Raw genomic sequence first — 24,719 nt, 5'->3', positions numbered from 1 at the left:
TAATAGAGAGAGAGAGAGAGAGAGAGAGAGAGAGAGAGAGAGAAGTATATATCGGTTCAGTGTTGTGGAGCAAACATGTCTGACACAAAGTCTGCTGTCTTCTGATCAAAACTATAGGCAAACAAACACAGCTGTCTGTAACAGTATGCCCAGTTCTGGGTACGGAAATTTAGATACTACTTATTTTCCTCATTCATTGTAATTTTGGATAAACCTTGACAAAGAAAATAGAGCTAAAAGAGCATCCCAAGAAATTAGACTAGGAATCCTCCAATGGAATGCACAGCATTTAGCCATTAAATATTGTGTTAAATAAAATGAAAGTAAATGAAAACACCAGTTTTTCTTATCATCGTGACACGGTGCATTTTACTGAACACTTTTCCCATACCTGTAAGTTGCGAACATTTGTTGGGAATTCATGGAGCATAGCATTTATATGAAAACCGATGTTGACATGCTAACGTATTGTTTGCTGTAAAGAGTTTTCAGTTTCAATTTCTCAAGGAAGCGCGTTAGTCAGGACTTCAGTGAATGCGTATATCTGTGTACCTCTCAGAATGGAGTTATTCTACAGAATCATGGGCTCTTTTTCAGTGCGTCAAGCGCCTGCTTCACACGGGACCTCGGTTCATTGTTTCGTCCGACGGGCGCAATAGCCGAGTGGTTAAAGCGTTGGACTGTCAATCTGAGGGTCCTGGGTTCGAATCACGGTGACGGCGCCTGGTGGGTAAAGGGTGGAGATTTTTACGATCTCCCAGGTCAACATATGTGCAGACCTGCTAGTGCCTGAACCCCCTTCGTGTGTATATGCAAGCAGAAGATCAAATACGCACGTTAAAGATCCTGTAATCCATGTCAGCGTTCGGTGGGTTACGGAAACAAGAACATACCCAGCATGCGCACCCCCGAAAACGGAGTATGGCTGCCTACATGGCGGGGTAAAAACGGTCATACACGTAAAAGCCCACTCGTGTGCATACGAGTGAACGCAGAAGAAGAAGAAGAATCGTTTCATCCGAATGACTGGACTCTCAGTTTGACTTTCCAGTCGAACTTCGGAGAAAGGGCGAGAGCGGGAATCGAACCCCGAACCTCACCCTCACGGATACTGTGTAGGCAGATAAGCGTCTTAACCATTCTGCCACCTTCCTCCTGGTGTGTGTGTGTGTGTGTGTGTGTGTGTGTGTGTGTGTGTGTGTGTGTGTGTGTGTGTGTGTGTGTTGTGCGTTCGCACGTACGGTCCTTTATGGGAGCTGTATAATAAAGTGACTCAGATGTTGTCGCGTGTGTGTTACTTGAGTGCAAACGTTAATCTCACCAACATCCATTATCGCTTTTCCATCTTCCCTATCTCCATATCCTGTCGTGCGCATGCCGCGCGCGCGCGCGCGCACACACACACACACACACACACACACACACACACACAGACAACGTCTCATTTAAACCCCCCCCCCCACCCCCCCCCCCCCACACCCCCCACAACAGACACACCACACACACACACACACACAGACACACACACAAACAGACACACAAACAGACAGACACACACACACACACACACACACACACACACACACACACACACACACACACACACACACACACACACACACACACACACACACACAGAAACGTTTCATGAAGCCCGTCATACTTGACTATTGAAATAACAACAATAATAATAATAGTAATGATAATGATAATGGTATTTATATAGCGCTGAATCTTGTGCATAGACAAATCAAAGCTCTTTCGCACCAGTCATTCACACGCATGCATAACTCTAAAACTGGAGAAACTGAAGACAAGGAAGAGGCAGGGAAGGGAGGCTATTTTGGGAAGAGGTGTTTTTTAAGGCCAGACTTGAAAGAGCTGAGTGTGGAGACTTGACGAAGCGAAAGAGGAAGTTCATTCCAATTGCAAGGTCCAGAGACAGAGAAAGAACGGCGGCCAACAGTCGAGAGTTTGAATCTGGGTATGCGTAGAGTGGATCCGAAGCTGATCGTAGTGAGCGAGATGGAGTGTAGAGGTGAAGGCAGCCACAGAGATAGAAAGGGGCTGATTTGTGAATACATTTATAGCATTGAGTGCTGATCTTGTACTTTATTCTGTGTGAGACAGGGAGACAGTGGAGATGTTGCAAAAGAAGAGTGAAGTGCTCAGATCTTTTCTTTCTGAGGACGAATCAGGCAGCAGTGTTTTGTATCCGCTGAAGGGACTGAATGGATGAAGCAGGCAAACCAGACAATAGAGAGTTACAGTAGTCAAGGCGAGAGAGAATGAGAGAAACGATAAGTCTAGATGTTCCTCAACGGACAGATATTTCCGGATGGAACTGATGCGCCGCAGTTGACATTAGCAGGATTGACATGTCTGACTGATAAATTTTTGCATGGACAGTGTGTTGTCAAGGACAACGCCGAGGTTCCTGACTGAACAGGAAAGAGGTACTGCCAGTTTTGTCCGCGTTCAATTGTAACTTATTTAGAGTCATCCAGGTTTGTATGTCAAGGAAGCAGTTGGATGTTTTTTGCAAGAGCGACGACAGGTTTTCGGGGATATCACTCTTTTGGAGTTGAGTGTCATCAGCATAAGAATGATGACTGACATTTTGGCGGTTGATGATTTCAGCGCGAGGAGCAATGTACAGTGTGAAGAGCACTGGGCCTAAAACAGATCCCTGTGGGACTCCGTGTTCATTTTTAACGGGTTCAAACTGGAAATTACCAACCAGTTTAGAACAGTGCCGTTGATACCAAATGTAAAATGAAGACGGGAAAGAAGGATTGAATGGTCTATCGTGTCAAAGGCGGCTGACAAGTCGAGAAGAGTGAGAAGGGAGATCTGTCCTGAGTTGGACGCTAGCAGTAGGTTATTCAGGATGTGGAGGAGAGTGGTTTCGGTGCTGTGGTCAGCGCGATAGGCAGACTGAAATGGGTGGGTGAGATTGTTGAAACAAAGGTGAGTTGTTGAGCTGCTTCAGGACAGCTTTTTCGAGGAGTTTGGACAGGAATGGAAGATTAGAAACTGGTCGATAGTTGTTGTTTTTCAAAATGTTAGCGTCAAGGTTGGATTTCTTCAGAAGAGGCCGGACGATTGCAGTTTTGAAAGTGGATGGAAACGTTCCAGTGAGAAGGGATGAGTTGACAATAACTAGTTCCTTGTTGAACTTGGTGCATTCACACACACACACACACACACACACACACACACACACAGTGGAGAGACGTGTCAACAGACATCTCGGTGTTAGTGGGGTGGGGCGGTTGAGCGCTAAAAACAGAAGAGTGGATGGCTGGTGACATGTACAAAAGGGCTGCGCAACAATGTGGAGGTAGACCCTAGAGGGACTGACGGGAGGTAGGGGGAAACCCTAACCCTGTAGGGACAAATGACAGGAGGTAGGGGGTAACCCTAAACCTAAAGGGACAGATGACAGGAGGTAGGAGGTAACCCTAAACCTAAAGGGACAGATGACAGGAGGTATGGGGTAACCTTAACCCTGAAGGGACAGAGGACAGCAGGTAGGGGGTAACCCTAAACCTAAAGGGACAGAGGACAGGAGGTAGGGGGTAACCCTAAACCTAAAGGGACAGATGACAGGAGGTAGGGGGTAACCTTAACCCTGTAGGGACAGAGGACAGCAGGTAGGGGGTGACCCTAACCCTGTAGGGACAGAGGACAGCAGGTAGGGGGTAACCCTAACCCTATAGAGACTGAAGACAGTAGGTTGGGGGTAACCCTAACCCTGTAGGGACAGATGAAAGGAGGTATGGGGTAACCTTAACCCTGAAGGGACAGATGACAGGAGGTATGGGGTAACCCTAACCCTGAAGGGACAGATGAAAGGAGGTATGGGGTAACCTTAACCCTGAAGGGACAGATGACAGGAGGTATGGGGTAACCCTAACCGTGTAGGGACAGAGGACAGCAGGTAGGGAGTGATGCTAACCCTGTAGAGACTGAAGACAGGAGGTTGGGGGTAACCCTAACCCTGTAGGGACAGAGGACAAGAGGTAGGGGGTAACCCTAACCCTGAAGGGACAGTTGACAGGAGGTAGGGGGTAACCCTAACCCTGAAGGGACAGATGACAGGACGTAGGGGGTAACCCTAACCCTGTAGGGACAGATGACAGGACGTAGGGGGTAACCCTAACCCTGTAGGGACAGAGGACAGCAGGTAGGGAGTGACGCTAACCCTGTGGAGACTGAAGACAGGAGGTTGGGGGTAACCCTAACCCTGTAGGGACAGAGGACAGGAGGTAGGGGGTAACCCTAACCCTGTAGGGACAGAGGACAGGAGGTAGGGGGTAACCCTAACCCTGTAGGGACAGAGGACAGGAGGTAGGGGGTAACCCTAACCCTGTAGGGACAGAGGACAGGAGGTTGGGGGTAACCCTAACCCTGAAGGGACAGAGGACAGGAGGTTGGGGGTAACCCTAACCCTGTAGGGACAGAGGACAGCAGGTAGGGAGTGACGCTAACCCTGTAGAGACTGAAGACAGGAGGTTGGGGGTAACCCTAACCCTGTAGGGACAGATGACATGAGGTAGGGGGTAACCCTAACCCTGTAGGGACAGAGGACAGCAGGTAGGGAGTGACGCTAACCCTGTAGAGACTGAAGACAGGAGGTTGGGGGTAACCCTAACCCTGTAGGGACAGATGACAGGAGGTATGGGGTAACCCTAACCCTGAAGGGACAGATGACAGGAGGTATGGGGTAACCCTAACCCTGAAGGGACAGATGACAGGAGGTAGGGGGTAGCCCTAACCCTGTAGGGACAGAAGACTGGAGGAAGGGGGTAACCCTACCCCTGTAAGGACAGACAGGAGGTAAGGGGTAAACCTAACCCTGTCAATACGTCAATAAGGTATTGCACAACAATGTATACAAAAAACAAAACAAATCAACAACAACAACAACAAACCCACCCAGTTGTAAACAACACACGTTACTTTAGTACAGAACCGCACAGAACATTCAGATCCAGATCTGAAAAGCTGCATAAAGTTCCAAGGACTAATCTGAAATGCGCTGGAAATAGGTCTTTCAGAGCTCAGGCTCCCCAAGTGTGGAACTCTCTATCTTCATCTCTTCGAAATTCCTCTGATCTACATTCCTTTAAGTCAGATCTTAAAACTTACCTTTTCCAAAAGCATTTTTGTTCTGGGCGGAATGGTAAAACCAAGGTATGCTTGCTAGCAAGTATCTTTGTGCAAGTATTTTTGTAGTCCTGTTTTAATGCATTGTGTATTTTATGTAGTTTCGGTCTTAGGTGTGATGTCATTTTTTTCTATCTGGTTATTTTTAATGGACGTGTGTGTGTGTGTGTGTGTGTGTGTGTGTGTGTGTGTGTGTGTGTGTGTGTGTGCGCGTGCGTGCGTGCATGTGTTTGTGAGGTTACAGTGCTCTGGTACGCGTGTGTGTGTAGGCATGTTAGTATGTCCGAACAGAATTCTATGTTAGAAAATAATAAATATTTTAACGCTTATGCAATTTTGTTTTTAGAGCAGTTGATATTTAATGTCAGTGTGTGTGTGTCTGTAAGGAGGGATATATATATATATATATATATATATATATATATATATATAGTGTGTGTGTATGTATGTGTGTGTGTGTGTGTGTGTGTGTGTGTGTGTGTGTGTGCGTGCGTGCGTGCATGTGTTTGTGAGGTTACAGTGCTCTGGTACGCGTGTGTGTGTAGGCATGTTAGTATGTCCGAACAGAATTCTATGTTAGAAAATAAGAAATATTTTAATGCTTATGCAATTTTGTTTTTAGAGCAGTTGATATTTAATGTCAGTGTGTGTGTGTCTGTAAGGGAAGGATATATATATATATATATATATATAGATAGATAGATAGATATATATATATATAATATATATATATATATATATATGTATGTATGTGTGTGTGTGTGTGCGTGCGCGCGCGCATGTGTGCGTGTGTGGGTGTGTGTTCTATGAAATGCATTTTGTTTTAATCTAAGCCTTATTCACTTCATAGCTTTTATAATCTTTAGTGTGTGTTCATATGAACACACGGGATGTTTTTCATTGTCAGATAGCGGTTGATATGCTTTTAAGGCATATTTATAGTCAACTATGATGTAAGGCGCTATAAGCAGCATTGGTGCTGGATATCGCGCCATAGAAAAACTTTGTATTATTATTATTATTATTATTATTATTAGCTCTGTACGTGGTACTTCTATGAACAGTGTGGACCTCTAAGAACAGCACACAGGTAAACAACACATGTTACTTCTGTGTCGCACTCGCCTTCCATGAAACGAAACACTGGTATGAAAAGGTAAGGCATAAAACAGGACGTGGTGACATTTGAGCACACACATACATACACACACACACACACACACACACACAATTGTTTCGCCTGTTTGCTCATGACCTCGGGTATCTGCAGACACAGCCGTCGCTGTCCATGCTAAAAATAGACACACACACACACACACACACACTATCGACTCCTGCCTGGCTTGATGTGAGCGTGTGTGTGTGTGTGTGTGTGTGTGTTTCCCAGGATGCTGTGTGAAGCGGCGTTGTGTGGCGTTGTGGAACGAGGACATGAACGATGGTTGCTTGCAATGGTGAAGGAATTCGACTGGTTTTTGTACAACTTTGTACTGCAACCAGGCAGTCAGTGAGACACAGATATTGACTTATAGTGCGGTACTGTTTTGATAGACCTGTGGTGTGTACAGCTGTTGTAATAGACCCGTGGTGTGTACAGCTGTTTCAATAGACCCGTGGTGTGTACAGCAGTTTCAATAGACCGTGGTGTGTACAGTGGTGTGTAGTGCTGTTTTAATAGACCCGTGGTGTGTACAGCTGTTTCAATAGACCCGTGGTGAGTAGTGCTGTTTTAATAGACCCGTGGTGTGTAGTGCTGTTTTAATAGACCCGTGGTGAGTAGTGCTGTTTTGATAGACCCGTGGTGTGTACAGCTGTTTTAATAGACCCGTGGTGTATACAGTGGTGTGTACAGCTGTTTTAATAGACCCGTGGTGTATACAGCTGTTTTAATAGACCCGTGGTGAGTAGTGCTGTTTTGATAGACCCATGGTGTGTACAGCTGTTTTGATAGACCCATGGTGTGTACAGCTGTTTTGATAGACCCGTGGTGTGTAGTGCTGTTTTGATAGACCCATGGTGTGTAGTGCTGTTTAAATAGACCCGAGGTGTGTACAGCTGTTTTAATAGACCCGTGATATGTAGTGCTGTTTTAATAGACCCGTAGTATGTAGTGCTGTTTTAATAGACTCGTTGTGTGTAGTGCTGTTTTAATAGACCCGTGGTGTGTAGTGCTGTTTTGATAGACCTGTATTGTGTTGTGCTGTTTTGATAGACCTGTATTGTGTTGTGCTGATTTGATAGACCTGTATTGTGTTGTGTTGTTTTGATAGACCTGTGGTGTGCACAGCTGTTCCAATAGACATGTATTGTGTTGTGCTGTTTTAATAGACGCATTGTGTGTACAGCTGTTTGAACAGACCCGTAATGTCTAGAGCTTTCTTAACGAACCCATATATGTCACAGATGAATCAGCACAAGTACAGGTAAAAGACAGTAATTAGTAGACCTATGTCTCATAGATGAATCCGAACAAATACAGGTAAAAGGCGGCAATTCACAGATGAACAAGAAACGGTACAATCAAAGTTCAGTTCAGTTTCTAAAGGAGGCGTCGGATGAATCCATGTACGCTACACCACATCTGCTAAGAAGTAAATACCCATGTGTCACATATGAACCGAAAACGATAGAGGTAAACAGCCCTGTGTCACAAATGAAACAGATAGCATGAAGTAAACAGCCCTGTGTCACAGACACAGGAAAAGCAGTTGGAATCGTGAAGGAGAGAACTATGTTAAGGGGAAGGAAAGTATCGACGTCAGCGGTGGCCACAGGTGGTTGTTCAGCGTTGCGTGCCGCTCACTGCACGACAGAAGTGGTGAGCGTTGCTTCTGTATTTTGTTGTACTGCTGTATATTGCTGTATGTTTTGTTCTGACTGGGACCAACAGCTGTGCTCAAACAGCTGGCTGTTCAAACGAATGGCTTTTTGTCATGTTCTTATCATCGGCTGTTCGAGTTGTTCTAACCAACGGCTGTTTGTGTTTTGTGAGGGACCATTAATTGTCGTCAGTCCAGCTCAACTGAAACTTTCCTTCCTCTAAAATGGTTGGGAGATAGTGGTGATACAGCCCTGTCTGAGCCTCAAAGGTGTTAATGCTTGTGTAGGTGTTTGTGCCGAACTTGTGTTTATTTGGCTGTGTGTGTGTGTGTGTGTGTGTGTGTGTGTGTGAGAGAGAGAGTTCATTTGATATCCGGAATTTACATAGTGGTGTTCATGTTTCTGCAACATCTGTGCGCTGGTTGGTGTGACGAGTTGGTTCACGATACAGTCTGGGTTGGTTCAAAACGCAATGGGTCATTTGACCTGACCACCACAAAGTCAACACTTGGGTCATTTGACCTGATCACACACACCAAGAACATGCGATGCCCAGTTGACCAAGAAGAAAGTTGATGTTATGCCCAGTTAACCAAGAAGAAATTTCATGTTATATCCAGTTAACCAGGATTATGGCTGATGTTATGACCGTTACCCAAGAAGAAAGTTCATGCTATATCCAGTTAATGAGGGTTATGGTTCATGTTATGTTCAGATAACCGAGTAGAAAGTTCATGCTACATAACCAGGATTATGATTATGACCGTTTAACCAAGAATAAAGTGCACGTTGTTTCCGGTTAACCAGGATTATGGTTCATGCTATGTCCAATTAGCCAAGAAGAAAGTTCATGCTATATCCAGTTGACCAAGAAGAACTAAAGTTCATGTTATGTCCAGCTAACCAGGATTATGGTTCATGCTATGTCCAGATAACCGAGAAGAAAGTTAATGTTATGTCCAGTTAACCAGGATTATAGTTCATGATATGACCGGTTAACCAAGAAGAAAGTTCATGTTATGCCCCACCAACCAAAAGGCACGGTGACGTCAATGTATCTTTAACGCGCGACAGTCAGGCACGAAGCTTAACAACCGGTGTCTTCTCGCTTGAAAACTGTGACTCGGATGATTGCCAAACTGAATGCGAGTAATGGATGATTGAATAGACAAATCAAAGTAAACTGAAGTGGACAGGTACCCAACTGATGTATATATATATATATATATATATATATATATACATACATACATACATACATACATACATACATACATAGAGAGAGAGAGAGAGGGAGAGAGAGAGAGAGAGAGAGAGAGAGTTGATCGCAGGTAAGTCGACGCCCCCAAAATAGTCGACATGCGATGGTCGACTTATCCGATGTGTTGAAAGTAACCTTTTTAAACACAAGACAACCGATTTACTGGTTGAAAAAAGGATGTGATAAATTTCACTATCCCTATGTCTGTGTGGCATTGGTTTCTGGATTCTTCACTGGTTTCTGGATTCTCTGGATTCTTCACTGGTTTCTGGATTCTCTGGGTTCTTCCGTTGTGTCCGACGGATGAGTAGGCAGGTAGGTCATTTGCTGATGTGGGTCCTCATGTGGAAATGAAAGTCAATTCCTGAGACACAAGTTCGTCCATAGATTTTGTTTGTTTGTGTTTCTTCAGTATATGTTAATAAACCGAAAAAAGAAGAAATAAACTAGAAAAAAAGTTAGTCCATAGACGCTGCGTGGAATGGAGTCCAAGGATGGGCCCGGTGTTCTTCGATTCCTCTTCCACAATGGTGGCTGCTCTGTTGCGCTCGAACGTTTTTGTGCCCTGGCTACATCGTTGCTTCCACTGTTATCTTCCCAGGAAGCAGTGTCGATGTTGCAGCTTCTGAGGTTGGCCTTCAAGATGTCTTCGTATCTCTTGAGAGGCCTTCCTTGGTCACGTTGTCCTTCCTTCAGTTGTCCATAGGGCAGCACCTTTGGAATTCTGCTCTCCTCTATATGGACAGCGTGTCCTGTTCATTGATGGGTATACACTCAATGCTGGGTGGGTCACATTTCTTCAGGAATTGTAAGTAGGACACTCTGTCTTTCCATTTGATGATCGTTGATGGAACTGTTCGAGTTGTTGGATGTGTCGGCGGTACGTGGTCCAAGTCTCACAACAGTAGAGGAGAGCACTCAGAACAACAGCTCTGTACACGGCGACCTTTGTGCGTAATTTGATGCCATGGTCTTGGCACATACTCTTTGAGAATCCGCCAAAGGCAGAGCTGGCCTTTGAGATGCGCAACATCAACTTTTGATCCAGAGATCCGTTGCTGCTTACAGTACTGCCCAAGTAGCAGAACCTGTCCACAGTTTTGATTTCTGTGTTGTTGATGACGACAGGTGGTGGTGGAGCACTGGCAGCTCCAGACGGTGAAGGCTGGAACATGGCCTCAGTCTTACCAAGACTGTAAGTCCAAAGTGTTGACAGGCCCTTACAAAGCGATCTGTGATGCACTGGATGTCTTTATGGGAGTGTGCGGCCAGTGGAGTCATCAGCAAAGAGGAAACCTCTCAAAAAGACCTCAGATACTTTAGTCTTGGCCTGAAGTCGTCAAAGGTTAAAGAGTTTGCCATCTGAACGAAACTGGATATATACCCCCTTGTCACATGCACAGTCCCGGAATGCATCAATCAGCACTACAGCAAACAAAAGAGGGTGAGGGCTAAAACACATCCCTGCTTTACTCCGTTTCTCACCGGGAAAGGGTCAGAAGTATCTCTGTTTTCTTGCACCCTTGCCTGGTGCATTGGTACATATCTGTTATCAAACTTTATTTCGCATCATATTTATCTACTGGTTAACATGTATTGATATATTTAGTTTGTGGGCCTCAGTTGCGCAGGTTATGACAATTCCGATTTAGGTTTTTTGGTGTATATGTTGTCTTTTTTCTTTTTGTATTTTTTTCCTTAGCTTTTGTTTTGAGTTTATCCCCCTTACATCTGTTTTGCATTAGTTCAGTGGTCCTTGTTCATTGTTTTTAGTTGTCAGCTATATACAGTGCATACACTTGTATCTAGTTTTATTTATTCCTTTGCTTGCGGCATGTGCAGTCTTTACATCTCTCTCAGAGATCGTTTTCAACAGATGGAAATGATTTACTATTTTCATATGCTAAATCATAATCCTAATACTAATAGCAATACTACTACTAACAATAACAATAACAACGATGATGATGATGAAGATGATGTTGGATAGCTATTTAGCACTCTATCCAGAACGTTGCTCTAGATGCTTTCAAAAACACATGATATCAGTCCCAATAACAAATATAAAATGCGCAGGGAAAAGCTCGTTCAGGGCTCAAGTACCCAAACTTTGGAATTTGTTACTATCTTCCCTGAGAAATGCGCCTGATCTCCAGTCTTAGTCAGAACTGAAAACGCACCTTTCCCGCAAACATTTCTGTAGTCAGCACAGTGGACAGTCCAAATTTTAAATCTGTTCGCCAAATGGAGTTCTATGCCAGAGAAATTTTTATGCATATGTAATCCTGTTTCAGTGCAGTTGATATTCAGTGTGTGTGTGTGTGTGTGTATGTGTGTGTGCGTACGTGCGTGCGTGCGTGTGTATGTGTGTGTGTGTACGTGCGTGTGTTTGTGTGTGTGCGCGCGCGTGTGTCCGCGTGCGCGCGCTCATGAGTGTGTGTGTTTAGGAAATGTGTGTTTTATGGAATGTATTTCATTTCAATCTAAGCATTATTGTTTGATGGATTATGCTTGTTAATTCTCAGCTGTGTACGCTTTGGATTGACAAAGAGCTGTTGTTGTTTTTTATGGTATGTTTATATCTATCTGGGTGATATATCTGGCTGGCCCATTTAGCACATGTGTACTGGATATCGCGCCATAGAAAAATTATGAATTCTTCTTCTTCTTCTTATTATTATTATTATTATATACATACCACATCATATCAAAATCACACACACACACACACACACACACACACACACACACACACACACACACACACACACACACACTGATTAACCTGAGACTCCAGATGTAAATAAATTTTCCATGCACCTTCTGTGTGTCACAAGATAGAACAGAGGTCGCATGGAATGCACAGCCTTTCAGGCATCCAGTGGCCATATCCCATCCGTAAATAAGCCTTCCTTTCAGGCATCCAGTGGCCATATCCCATCCGTAAGTAAGCCTTCCTTTCAGGCATCCAGTGGCCATATCCCATCCGTAAATAAGCCTTCCTTTCAGGCATCCAGTGGCCACAACCCATCCATGAATAAGCCTTTCAGGCATCTGGCCACATGCCATCCGTAAATAAGCCTTTCAGGCATCCAGTGGCCACATGCCATCCGTAAATAAGCCTTTCAGGCATCCAGTGGCCACATGCCATCCGTAAATAAGCCTTTCAGGCATCCAGTGGCCACATGCCATCCGTAAAGAAGCCTTTCAGGCATCCAGTGGCCACATCCCATCCATAAATAAGCCTTTCAGGCGTCCAGTGGCCATATCCTTTCCGCAGGTTACCTTTCTGTTATCTACATGTCAATCACCCTACCCTCCCTCTGCTCTTTTTTTAAATTAATTTTTTTAACTGTAAACCATGTTCACCGTTTCGTCGAGGTCATACCCATGATTCTCTGGCTTTTGTGTGTGTGTGTGTGTGTGTGTGTGTGTGTGTGTGTGTGTGTGTGTGTTGGAAATAGTGAGAAGAGGAGGGAAAGAGGGAGAATCAGGAGATAGACGTACATTCATTCATTCATTTTGATCAAATTAGTATACCCTGACAAGGGTAAAAACACGAGAGCCATCGATTGTAAGATATTTTGAAGAACATGAGTTGTCGCGCATGCCTTTTCTTAATAATGCCTTATGGAATAACGCTCTGGGGAACGGGTTCAAAGGGGGTATCCTTATGTTCCACCAGGTCTTTGTTCCCCAAAATTTACTTTTACTTTCAACCAGGTCAAAAGTCCCGCAGGTCAGCGTTCCCCTAGGCCTGCATTCCCCCAAATTTATGTTTTCTGGGTCTTTTTTTTCCCCAAGGTCTATGTTCCAACAGATCTATGACCACTTCTGACCACTATTTTTTGTTTCTTTTATGCAGTACTGGACTTCTTGACAGGATTAGGTCGTTGGCTGGCAACTGCTGATCATTGCTGACCATCGCAGGTTACAAGTAACGACCTCCCTCCCATCCCATCCCCACCAAAAAAGAAAAAAGAAAAGAAAACGGCCTTTATTTATGTTTTGCAGTGTCAAGACTAGTAACTGACCAGTACTGACCGCAAGAGAGAGTGGGTGGAAGGGGGGAGACGTTCTTGGACAGCTTAAGACAATGGTCACCTGGGATAGACCGTGTGGATGGGTGGTGGACTGACGGTGTATGGGTGTGGCGGGATGATTTTCGAATTATGAATGACCGAATGGCAAAAAAATTTGGTCGACGTATGCGAGGAATCCACTTCCACAAGGAAAAGTTAAGCGAGGAAATTAATAATAATAATAATAATAATGGTAATGATAATAATAATGGTATTTATATCGCGCTGAATCTTGTGCAGAGACTAATCAAAGTGCTTTCGCACTAGTCATTCACACGCATGCATAAAAAAAGAGAAACTGAAGACAAGGAAGAAGCAGGTAAGGGAGGCTATTTTGGGAAGAGGTGGGTTTTAAGGCCGGACTTAAAAGAGCTGAGTGCGGAGACCTGACGAAGCAAAAGAGGAAGTTCATTCTAACTGCAAGGTCCAGAGACAGAGAAAAGGTGGGTGGACCTTACAGAGATAAAGAAGGTGGCTGGCCGGAGGCCCCCCAAAATGGGTCCACTTACCCGATGGATCGACTTAAGCGAGGTTGACTAGAGCGGGTCTGCTGTAGATAGACAGATATGTCTAGATAAATACATAAATGAATAAACAAAACCACACTTTTCACAAGCCTGAATGTATGTGTTTTTCACTTCTTTCCACCAAACGATGTGAATTTTTTAATGACAAAGCATGACATGAATAGGGTAGGTTGGGAAATTGCGAACTGTCCAGTCAAAGCGACCAGCTGAACGTGTGTACTGTAAAGATAACATGTCGTGCGATAGTCAAACGTAGTTCTTTTACTTTTGAAGGCTTTCTCCGAATGATTGCACCAGGAAAGATTCGTCTGTTCATTCTTTTCAGTGTTTTGTCGACGTTTGAAATAGCAGGGGTGCCTGAGGGTAAATGCGAACGAGCAAGTCTAATTGCGAGCAGTGGCTTTGGGTACATGTAGACAATTAAAACAGGAGCAGGCCTTTAACTCATTAGACATAACTTATTATTGGAACATCGCACCAGACTGTTGTATTGTTTGTTTTGATCACACATGCACATGAACACACAGACAGACATTTAAACACACACGCCCCACACCGCACACAAACACCCTTTTGAGAGTGCTCAGTAACTGTGCAGCATCGTTCGCAGATACACTCACGTCAAAATATCTTATGGTCTAATTGCAAACGACACTGTTTTGCAGATTCCTGTCAAAACTGACGTTCTGATCTGTCACCAATATGCTTTCTAAATTCTTCCAGAACTAGTAACGCGCATTCAACATATACGATCAAATCAACTATTCTAAACTGTGTCAAAGTTCAAGTCCTACAACTTGCATCCCTTCATTTTAGGATTTTGAGAGTACGTTTGTAATCGTGGTGTGCAGTGGTGCGCGAAGAGAAGAAATAGCGCGGAAACAGCCAGAAATAGCCGACGTTTGACTGGTTCTTTGAAATGGGTATTCATTAAGGTATTAGAAAATGGTCGAAGCAGACGTTAAATTATGAAATGCAACAGCTAAGAACGTTTCGAAGTTGAGCGGTATACGAATCGTTCGCAGTTACACGCTGTTCGCAAGTACCCATACCTACCCTATTTTTTTTACAAGCACTTTTTCTTTCAGATACGAACGCGAGGTGAATGGCGCTGACGGTGTGTGTGAAGGGTGCGGTCCGCCTGCTGTACCGACTGACTGTGGGCCTGACGGTGCTGCTGGTCCGGTCAGGGCTGCTCTACCTGTGCTGCCTGCTGTCTCTGCCTGCCTCCCTGCTCTTGGTCACCACTGTCACCTGGAAGACCTACACCGCCAATGGTCACCTGGGATGGACAGTGTGGGTGGGTGGACTGACAGCGTGTGGGTGTGGCGGGATGATGGTGGGTCTGTACCGGCTGGCTAGACACAGGTTGGGACTCACCTCGCTGTCTCTGGGCCAGTTCCTCTGTCTCCTCTTCCTTGGGCGACGTCCTGGTCGTGCTGATGGGGCAGCACGTGACAACACAACACGTGACGACACAGCACGAGTTGACACAGCACGTGACGACAGCCAGGGGGCAGCACGCGACGACATAGCCCGTGACGATACAGCACGTGACGACAGCCAGGGGGCAGCACGCGACGACATAGCCCGTGACGATACAGCACGTGACGACAGCCAGGGGGCAGCACGCGACGACATAGCCCGTGACGATACAGCACGTGACGACAGCCAGGGGGCAGCACGATCACGGGCTTCAGAAGACCCAGCAGAAAAGGCCAGGAGAAGAGGGAGGAACGTGGGTCGAGTCTCAGCAAAGATCAGTGGATAGCAGGTGAGACCAGGTGTGTGAAGACATCAAGTGTGTTGTGATGTGTGCAGACATCAGGTGTGTTGTGATGTGTACTGACATCAGGTGTGTGCTGACATCAGGTGTGACAAGGTGTGTGTAGATATCAGGTGTGACCAGGTGTGTGCAGACATTAGGTGTGGTGTGATGTGTACTGACATCAGGTGCGTTGTGATGTGGGCAGACACCAGGTGTGTTGTGATGTGTATAGACATCAGGTGTGACCAGGTGTGTGCAGACATCAGGTGTGTTGTGATGTGTGCAGACATCAGGTGTGACCAGGTATGTGCAGACATCAGGCGTGTTGTGATGTGTGTGAACATCAGGTGTGTGCAGACATCAGGTGTGTTGTGATGTGTGCAGACATCAGGTGTGACCAGGTATGTGCAGACATCAGGTGTGTTGTGATGTGTGTGGACATCAGGTGTGACCAGGTGTGTGCAGACATCAGGTGTGTTGTGATGTGTGTGGACATCAGGTGTGTGCAGACATCAGGTGTGTTGTGATGTGTGTGGACATCAGGTGTGTGCAGACATCAGGTGTGTTGTGATGTGTGTGGACATCAGGTGTGTGCAGACATCAGGTGTGTTGTGATGTGTGCAGACATCAGGTGTGACCAGGTGTGTGCAGACATCAGGTGTGTTGTGATGTGTGTGGACATCAGGTGTGTGCAGACATCAGGTGTGTTGTGATGTGTGCAGACATCAGGTGTGACCAGGTGTGTGCAGACATCAGGTGTGTTGTGATGTGTGTGGACATCAGGTGTGTGCAGACATCAGGTGTATTGTGATGTGTGTGGACATCAGGTGTGTGCAGACATCAGGTGTGACAAGGTTTGTGCAAACACCAGGTGTGACCAGGTGTGTGCAGACATCAGGTGTGGTGTGATGTGTGAGGACATCAGGAGTGACAAGGTGTGTGCACAGATCAGGTGTGACGAAGTGTGTACAGACATCAGGTGTGTTGTGATGTGCACTGACATCAGGTGTGACCAGGTGTGTGCAGGCATCAGGTGTGGTATGATGTGTGAGGACATCAGGAGTGACAAGGTGTGTGCACAGATCAGGTGTGACGAAGTGTGTACAGACATCAGGTGTGTTGTGATGTGCACTGACATCAGGTGTGTTATGATGTGTGCAGACACCAGGTGTCTTGTGATGTGTACAGACATCAGGTGTGAACAGGTGCGTGCAGACACCAGGTGTGTTTAATGTGTACAGACATCAGGTGTGTTGTGATGTGTGCAGACATCAAGTGTGTTGTGATGTGTGCAGACACCACGTGTGTTGTGATGCGTGCGGACATCAGGTGTGACCAGGTGTGTGTAGACAGCAGGTGTGTTGTTACGTGTACAGACATCAGGTGTGTGCAGACATCAGGTGTGTTGTGATGTGTGCAGACCATCAGGTGTGTTGTGATGTGTACGGACATCAAGTGTGACAAGGTGTGTGGAGACACCAGGTATGTTGTGATGTGTGCAGACATCAAGTGTGTTGTGATGCGTGCAGACATCAGGTGTGACCAGGTGTGTGTAGACAGCAGGTGTGTTGTTACGTGTACAGACATCAGGTGTGTGCAGACATCAGGTGTGTTGTGATGTGTGCAGACCATCAGGTGTGTTGTGATGTGTACGGACATCAAGTGTGACAAGGTGTGTGGAGACACCAGGTATGTTGTGATGTGTGCAGACATCAAGTGTGTTGTGATGTGTACAGACATCAGTTGTGACAAGGTGTGTGCAGACAACAGGTGTGTTTAATGTGTACAGACATCAGGTGTGACCAGGTGTGTGCAGACATCAGGTTTGTTGGGATGTGTACAGTCATCAGGTGTGACAAGGTGTGTGGAGACGCCAGGTGTGTTGTGATGTGTGCAGACATCAGGTGTGACAAGGTGTGTGCAGACACCAGGTGTGTTGTGATGTGTGCAGACATCAGGTGTGTTGTGATGTGTACAGACATCAGGTGTGACTAGTTGTGTTATAATGTGTACAGGCAACAGATGTGTTGTGATGTGTGCAGACATCAGGTGTGTTGTGATGTTTACAGACATCCGATGTGACCAGGTGTGTGCAGACCCCAGGTGTGTTGTGATGTGCTCATACATAAGGTTTGTGGAGACATCAGGTGTGTTGTGATGTGTACAGACATCAGGTGTGAGAAGGTGTGTGCAGACAGCAGGTGTGTTGTGATGTGTGCAGACCTCAGGTGTGTTGTGATGTGTACAGACATCAGGTGTGACTAGTTGTGTTATAATGTGTACAGGCAACAGATGTGTTGTGATGTGTGCAGACATCCGTTGTGACCAGGTGTGTGCAGACACCAGGTGTGTTGTCATGTGCTAAGACATTAGGTTTGTGGAGACATCAGGTGTGTTGTGATGTGCTCAGACACAGTCATATCGGGTGTGATGTGTATATACATCAGGTCTATTGTGATGTGTACATAGTTATATACATCAGGTCTATTGTGACATGCACACAATTATACCAGGTGTGATGTGAACAGACATCAGGTCTATTGTGATGTACGTGTACATAGTTATATCAGGTGTGATTTGTACAGACATCAGGTCTGTTGTGATGTGTACGTAGTTATATCACTTGTGTAGAGACATCAGATCTATTGTGATGTGTACATAGTGATATCAGATGTGATGTGTCGAAACATCAGGTCTATTGTTTTGTGTACATAGTCATATCAGGTGTGCTGTGTAGATACATCAGGTCTATTGTGATGTGTACATTGTTATATCAGATGTGATGTGTAGAAACATCGGGTCTATTGTGATGTGTACATAGTTATACTTAGAAGCATCAGGTCTGTTGTGATGTGTACATAGTTATATCAGATGTGATGTGTAGAAACATCAGGTCTATTGTGATGTGTACAGTTATATCAGGTGTGATGTGTACAGACATCAGGTCTATTGTGATGTGTACATAGTTATATTAGGTGTGATGTGTACAGACATCAGGTCTATTGTGATGTGTACATAGTTATATCAGGTGTGATGTGTAGAGACATCAGGTTTATTGTGATGTGTACAGAGTTATATCAGGTGTGATGTGTACAGACATCAGGTCTATTGTGATGTGTACATAGTTATATCAGGTGAGGAAGTGTGTTCTGACGTGAACAGATATCAGGTGCGCTGTGATTTTTTTTCTTTATATCAGGTGTGATATGTACGCCACGAGTGACGCTCACATGACGTCATCTATGTTCCCTGAGGACCATGACGTCACACACGTCACCTGCCTTCAACCAGTGAGAATGACGTCTGCTCTGCAAAGGATGGGTGTTGCAGGAAAGTTTATTTGTTTGCATTTTTACTTCTTCGTGTGCCTGTGCTTGAATCCCAGGTCAGTGGTTGTCTCGATAAATAATTGCTAGTAACGAGGGGAACATTTATTCCATGACTCATTCATTAACAACACTCATTCACATCAGTGCTCGCACACCGGCGACCACCCCACACATACACCTTCTCTCATCACACACACACACACACACACACACACACCTACTTTCATCACATACACGCGCGCGCGCACACACACGCACGCAAACACGCACGTATGCACGCACGCACACCTAATAATAATAATAATACATAGTTTTTCTATGGCGCGATATCCAGCACCAATGCTGCTCAAAGCACCTTACATCATAGTTGACTATAAACGCCTTAAAAAACATATCAACCGCTATCTGACAATGGAAAACATCCAGTGTATTCATATGAACGAAAAAGCACACTAAAGATTATAGAAGCTATGAAGTAAATATGACTTAGATTAAAACAAAATGCATTTCATAGAACACACACACACACACACACACACACACACACACACACACACACATATATATATATATATATATGTGTGTGTGTGTGTGTGTGTGTCCCTCTCTTGCAGACACACACACTAACATTAAATATCAACTGCACTAAAAACAAAATTGCATAAGCATTAAAATATTTCTTATTTTCTAACATAGAATTCTGTTTGGGCATACTAACATGCCTACACACTTACACACGCGTGCCAGAGCACTGTAACCTCACGCACGCACGCACGCACATACACACACACACACACACACACACACACATGCCCATTAATAATAACCAGATAGAAAAAATGACATCACATCTAAGAAAGAAACTACATAAAATACACAATGCATTAAAACAGGACTACCAAAATACTAGGCATACCTTGGTTTAACCATTCCGCCCAGAACAAAAATGCTTTTGGAAAAGGTAAGTTTTCAGATCTGACTTAAAGGAATGCAGATCAGAGGAATGTCTAGGAGATGAAGGTAGAGAGTTCCACACTTGGGGAACCTGAGCTCTGAAAGACCTATTTCCAGCGCATTTCAGATTAGTCCTTGGAACTTAAGCAGCTATTCAGAACTGGACCTTAATGTTGTGTGCGGTTCATATGTTTCCAATACAGAGGAGAGATACAATGGAAGAGACTTGTCAAAATGTTTGAAGGCGAGTGTTGCTAACTTATAGTGAATGCGGGACTCAATTGGAAGCCAGTGTAACCAATTCAGCAGAGGCGTAACATGATCAGATTTCTTTTTGGCGAGAACCAGTCGTGCAGCATTGTTTGGAATTTTCTGTAATCTTTTGATAGAGGAAGATGGTAAACCTGCGAGAGTGGAATTGCAGTAATCCAGTCTGGACAGGACAAAAGAGGAAACCAGCTGAGCCATATTTTTCTCTGTTATGTAGGGTCTGACTGAGGCTGGCCTTCGGAGATGAAAACTACATGAGCGACACAAGAATGAAATTTGGTCGTTCATAGTCAAGGTTTGATTGAGATATACACCCAGGTATTTGGCTGATGTTTGAAATGAAACTGAAGCAGGGCCAAACGTAACTGGGTCCTTTTCTGATGCCTTAATTAAGACGAGTTAGGTCTCCTACGGCTAAGTGTTCGGTTTTTTCTTCATTGAGCTTTAATTGTTTTTGTCCATCCATGTTTTTACATCAGCTACACACGCTTCCAGTTCAGTAATGACTGTTTTAAAATCAGATGGTAGAGCGGCTTTTTGTAATTCTGTGCATATTTATGGTAACGAAATGAGTGCCTTTTGAAAATGTCAGACAAAGATTGAGTGTACAAAGTGAACAAGATAGGCCCTAAGTCTGATCCCTGAGGGACACCAAACCCAAGAGGAATGACTTTAGAGGTGCTATGTTTTACTTAAACTTGAGTTGACGATTGAAAGATATGAAGAAAACCATTTTAAAGCAGTAGATTTAATACCAAAAGGTACCAAAGGTAGTGCTAAGACGATTGATAAGAATTTGGTGGTCAATGCCGCTGACAGATTTAAAAATGCCACTACAGATGTAAGTCTGTTATCTGTGTTTAAGAGGAGATTATCTGTGACCGAAAGAAGGGCTGTTTCTGTGCTATGGCTTTTCCGATAAGCTGACTGACAAGTTTCAAGCAGGCCGTTATCATCAAGATGTTCCTGGAGCTGATGTAACACAACGTTTTCAATGATTTTAGAAATGAAAGAAAGATTAGATATAGGTCTATAGTTCTTTAGCTGATTTGTGCCCAAATTGTGCTTTTTCCAAAGAGGGGTGACAATGGCCAATTTAAGACAATCATCAACAATGCCTGACTCCAGAGAATGATTAATAATTCTGGTGATCAAAGGGAGAAGGTCATCAAGACATAATTTCAAAAGGTTAGTGGTCAATGGATCAAGGTCACAGTTCTTACATGGAGATTTAAGAATAAAATCTCTTACAGCTTTTTCAGAGACAGGTCTAAAACATGTCATTAAATTTCCTTTAAAATCATTAAATCGGTCCTCTAGTGGGCTAGCATCCAGTTCTTGTCGGATGTTTACAATTTTGTCATTAGAATAATTACTAAAAGCATCAGGGAGATCCTGAGGAGGAATGTTTTTTGGCAGAAACAGTTCTCTATTTTTGCCAGTGAGCTGGTTTGATACAGCATAGAGCTGTTTGGACGTGAAACACTGACTGATGGAGGCGCTGAAATGTTGACGCTTTGCAGCTGTCTGCATGTCATTCAGTTTTTTATGCTCCTTAACATAAATCTGTCTGGAGACAGTCAGTTTGTTGGAGCGCCAGACGTGCTCGGCCTGTCGTTCTCGACGCTTGGCGGCCCTCAGTTCATCAGTCATCCAGGGAGCAGATGGACGGTCAGTAACAAGGCGAGTGGAGAGAGGGGCATGCCTGTCCAGTATCTGACGGAGGCCAGTGTTGTATGTTGTCAGAGGAGATCAGCATGAGTCACTTCCATCCATGAAGAATGTGATGTCAGCCTGGAATACCTCATGGTTAATCATCTTTGTGTTCCGTGATGTAACAAAACATTTTGGTCGCTTCAGTCTCCTAAAAGGGATGTCATAAAGAATTGCCATGTCATCAGCAAGTGCCAAGTCCATGACCTTAAACTGGGGTGTGTGAATGTTCTCTCGAACCACAAGCCAGTCGAGAGTGTGACCATGTTTGTGGGTTGGTTCACATATTAGCTGTTTTAACCCTTGGTCGTGAAGCAGAGTACGCAACCGTAGTATATCTGAACTGCTGGTCTGTTCATAATGAAGGTTAAAATCAAATCGCCAGTTAAAACTAAGTCTCCTGCTTCTAGGTTGTATTTATCCAGGAGATTAGAAAACTCAGTAATAAAAGTCTGAGTGTTAAATTTATTGTGTCGACTTGGTGGGGGTCTATACACGCAAATAATATGGCACACGGAACTATTGCACTCAACCGTTAATGCTACACCCTCAAATGATGTATAATCGAGGGGTTTGAATGTACAAATATCCAGAATATGGCTTCTCATAATGGTAGCACTACCGCCTTGCTTCCTAACTTGTCTAGGGAATTATTTCAGTTTGTACTATTGCGGCTTTAGCTGCGCTTTTTTGATTCGTCTCCCTGCTCATACAACCAGGTCTCAGTCAGTATGGCAATGTCAGAAGCATGGTCAACAATCACATCATGATTAAAAGCGGCCTTCTGTCTGCATGACTGAACGTTCACAATCAGTTTTAGATATGACGGGTGAGAGGGTAAATCAGTTGACTGTAGATTCTTCACGGGGATTATATGAATAAGATTAAAAGAGTTTACTCTCACCTTATGAATCATGTGTGGTTCGGGATTTGAAATGTTGGTTCTACCTTGAACGACACGTATTATTTTTCTTTTCCGTACCCCACCCCGACAAGATCGTTTTTTACGGGGGAGGTTGTAGCCAATGTTAAAGTCTTTGAGACGTCGTATCACATCATGAGATAAAAGAGCGTGTGTGTGCTGTCCCAGTGTAAGCAAATGGTGCCGAGTTTACTTGCATGGCGTGGCGCGTGCAGTGTTAATGTTTTGCACTGAACACTGTGCGCGTTGGCCATACTCCAGCAATGGCGGACGACGATGGGAAACTGAAGCCCAGAGCTAAAATGTCCAAACGAACAGTTTAAAAGCACATGGAACAGGATAAAACCACCACATTAAAAGTATGTCCATCACCAAGTAGTCTGACAGATATAAACACGATTTAAAACGCAGGGAATAAAACAACCACTAAATACTTGAGAGAGCAAAAGAGCCTGACTGTCAGGGGACTAGTCCGCACTCACTCACATCATACACACCTACTCTCATCATACACACCCACTCCCACACCTCACCACACACACACACACACACTCACACACACGCGCGCGCGGGCTACAAGCAAGTCTGACGGCTCGCTCATTTCCCTTCACACCTGAATGCCCAGGCAGTATATCCAAATAAAGCTTTTGCTTGATGCCATTCAAAGTTCCCCAATCAACTGTCAACTTCTTGAACGTCGTTTGTAGTGAGTCAGTTTTGTAACATAATTCTGTGACAGACTTTCCCATTTCTCAATATCTTTCCGTTGTGTAACAATGGATGTTCGCTCTCCACAATCTGTCAATGTCTTTCCGTTGTGTAAAAACGAACAATCTCTCCACGGTCTGTCAATGTCTTTCCGTTGTGTAACAACGAACTATCTCTCTCCACGGTCTGTCAATGTCTTTCCGGTGTGTAACAACGAACTATCTCTCTCCACAACCTGTCAATGTCTTTCCGTTGTGTAACAGTGGATTTTCTCTCTCCACAACCTGTCAATGTCTTTCCGTTGTGTAACAGTGGATTTTCTCTCTCCACACCAGCACCACGTGTGGCAGTGCAGGACCTGGTCCATTCGTGGAGTCTGCCCGTCCCATTGATACTGATGATGATGATGATGATGATGTCTAGTTACCCTCTTGACTCAAGAAAAAAAATTCCATAAACAAATTACCTCATCACTGTTTGCTAGTTGTTTTGGTATTTCATCATCTTCATGATTATCGTTGTCGTCATCATCATCATTGTCGTCGTCGTCATCGACGTCATCATCATCATCATCATTAGCTGCTTATTCTTCTTTCTGTGCATTCAACCGAATGGGGGCGATGTTCGCAGAACGACCGCACATGTTAAAGAAAATGGCTATGTTTGCAAAATCTGTAATTGTAATATAAAATGGCCTTGTTTGCAAAATGATATGCACATGTGATATAAAATGGCCATGTTTGCAAAATGATATACACATGTAATAGAAAATGGCCATGTTTTCAAAATGGTATACAGATGTAATATGGAATTACCATGATTGCAAAGTCACATGCACATGTAACAGAAAATGGTCTTTCTTTTTCGACAAAGTCCAAAATATTCGTATCATCTTAGACCAAATGTCTTTCCAACCTGCTCGTCTTGATCCTCAATCCAGCGGCACTCCTCTCCACTCCTTCAGTCCATTGACAGAAACAGAAGTGAATGAAATCCTGAAAGAAATGACAATAAAATCCTGTGAGCTTGATCCTATACAAGTCTCGGTCTTTTCCCAGTGTGTCTCACAGCTTCTACCCACAATCACCAATATTGTCAACTCATCCCTTCTCACTGGAACGTTTCCATCCACTTTCAGAACTGCAGTCTTCTTCTGAAGAAACCCAACCTTGATGGAAACATTTTGAAAAACT

At 44.3% G+C, this 24,719-nt stretch overlaps 1 protein-coding gene across 7 annotated transcripts; it reads left to right on the top strand.

Moving 5' to 3' along the window:
* The first annotated feature begins 6,519 nt into the window (after positions 1–6,519).
* LOC143289746 (uncharacterized) lies at positions 6,520–19,505 on the top strand. Of its 7 annotated transcripts, none has more exons than XM_076598865.1 (3): positions 6,520–6,857; positions 14,951–15,636; positions 18,830–19,505. In XM_076598865.1, the coding sequence occupies exon 2, from the start codon at positions 14,968–14,970 to the stop codon at positions 15,631–15,633; it is 666 nt and encodes a 221-aa protein (XP_076454980.1). In that variant the 5' UTR covers positions 6,520–6,857; positions 14,951–14,967; the 3' UTR covers positions 15,634–15,636; positions 18,830–19,505. The 7 variants fall into 7 exon arrangements, with proteins under 7 accessions (XP_076454980.1, XP_076454954.1, XP_076454963.1 ...); XM_076598839.1 differs by having other exon boundaries at positions 6,520–6,886; XM_076598848.1 differs by having other exon boundaries at positions 6,520–6,886; positions 14,951–15,646.
* The last annotated feature ends 5,214 nt before the right edge of the window (positions 19,506–24,719 follow it).

The sequence above is a fragment of the Babylonia areolata genome, chromosome 1, assembly GCF_041734735.1.
Source record: "Babylonia areolata isolate BAREFJ2019XMU chromosome 1, ASM4173473v1, whole genome shotgun sequence".
NCBI classification, from domain to species: Eukaryota; Metazoa; Mollusca; class Gastropoda; order Neogastropoda; family Buccinidae; genus Babylonia; species Babylonia areolata.
The sequence above is the reverse complement of the archived record's forward strand: the minus strand, read 5'-3'. Positions and strand labels throughout refer to the sequence as shown.

Bases quoted from the DNA above. Each gene is read 5' to 3' on its own strand.
- LOC143289746 (XM_076598865.1), top strand. From the start codon at position 14,968: ATGGCGCTGACGGTGTGTGTGAAGGGTGCGGTCCGCCTGCTGTACCGA.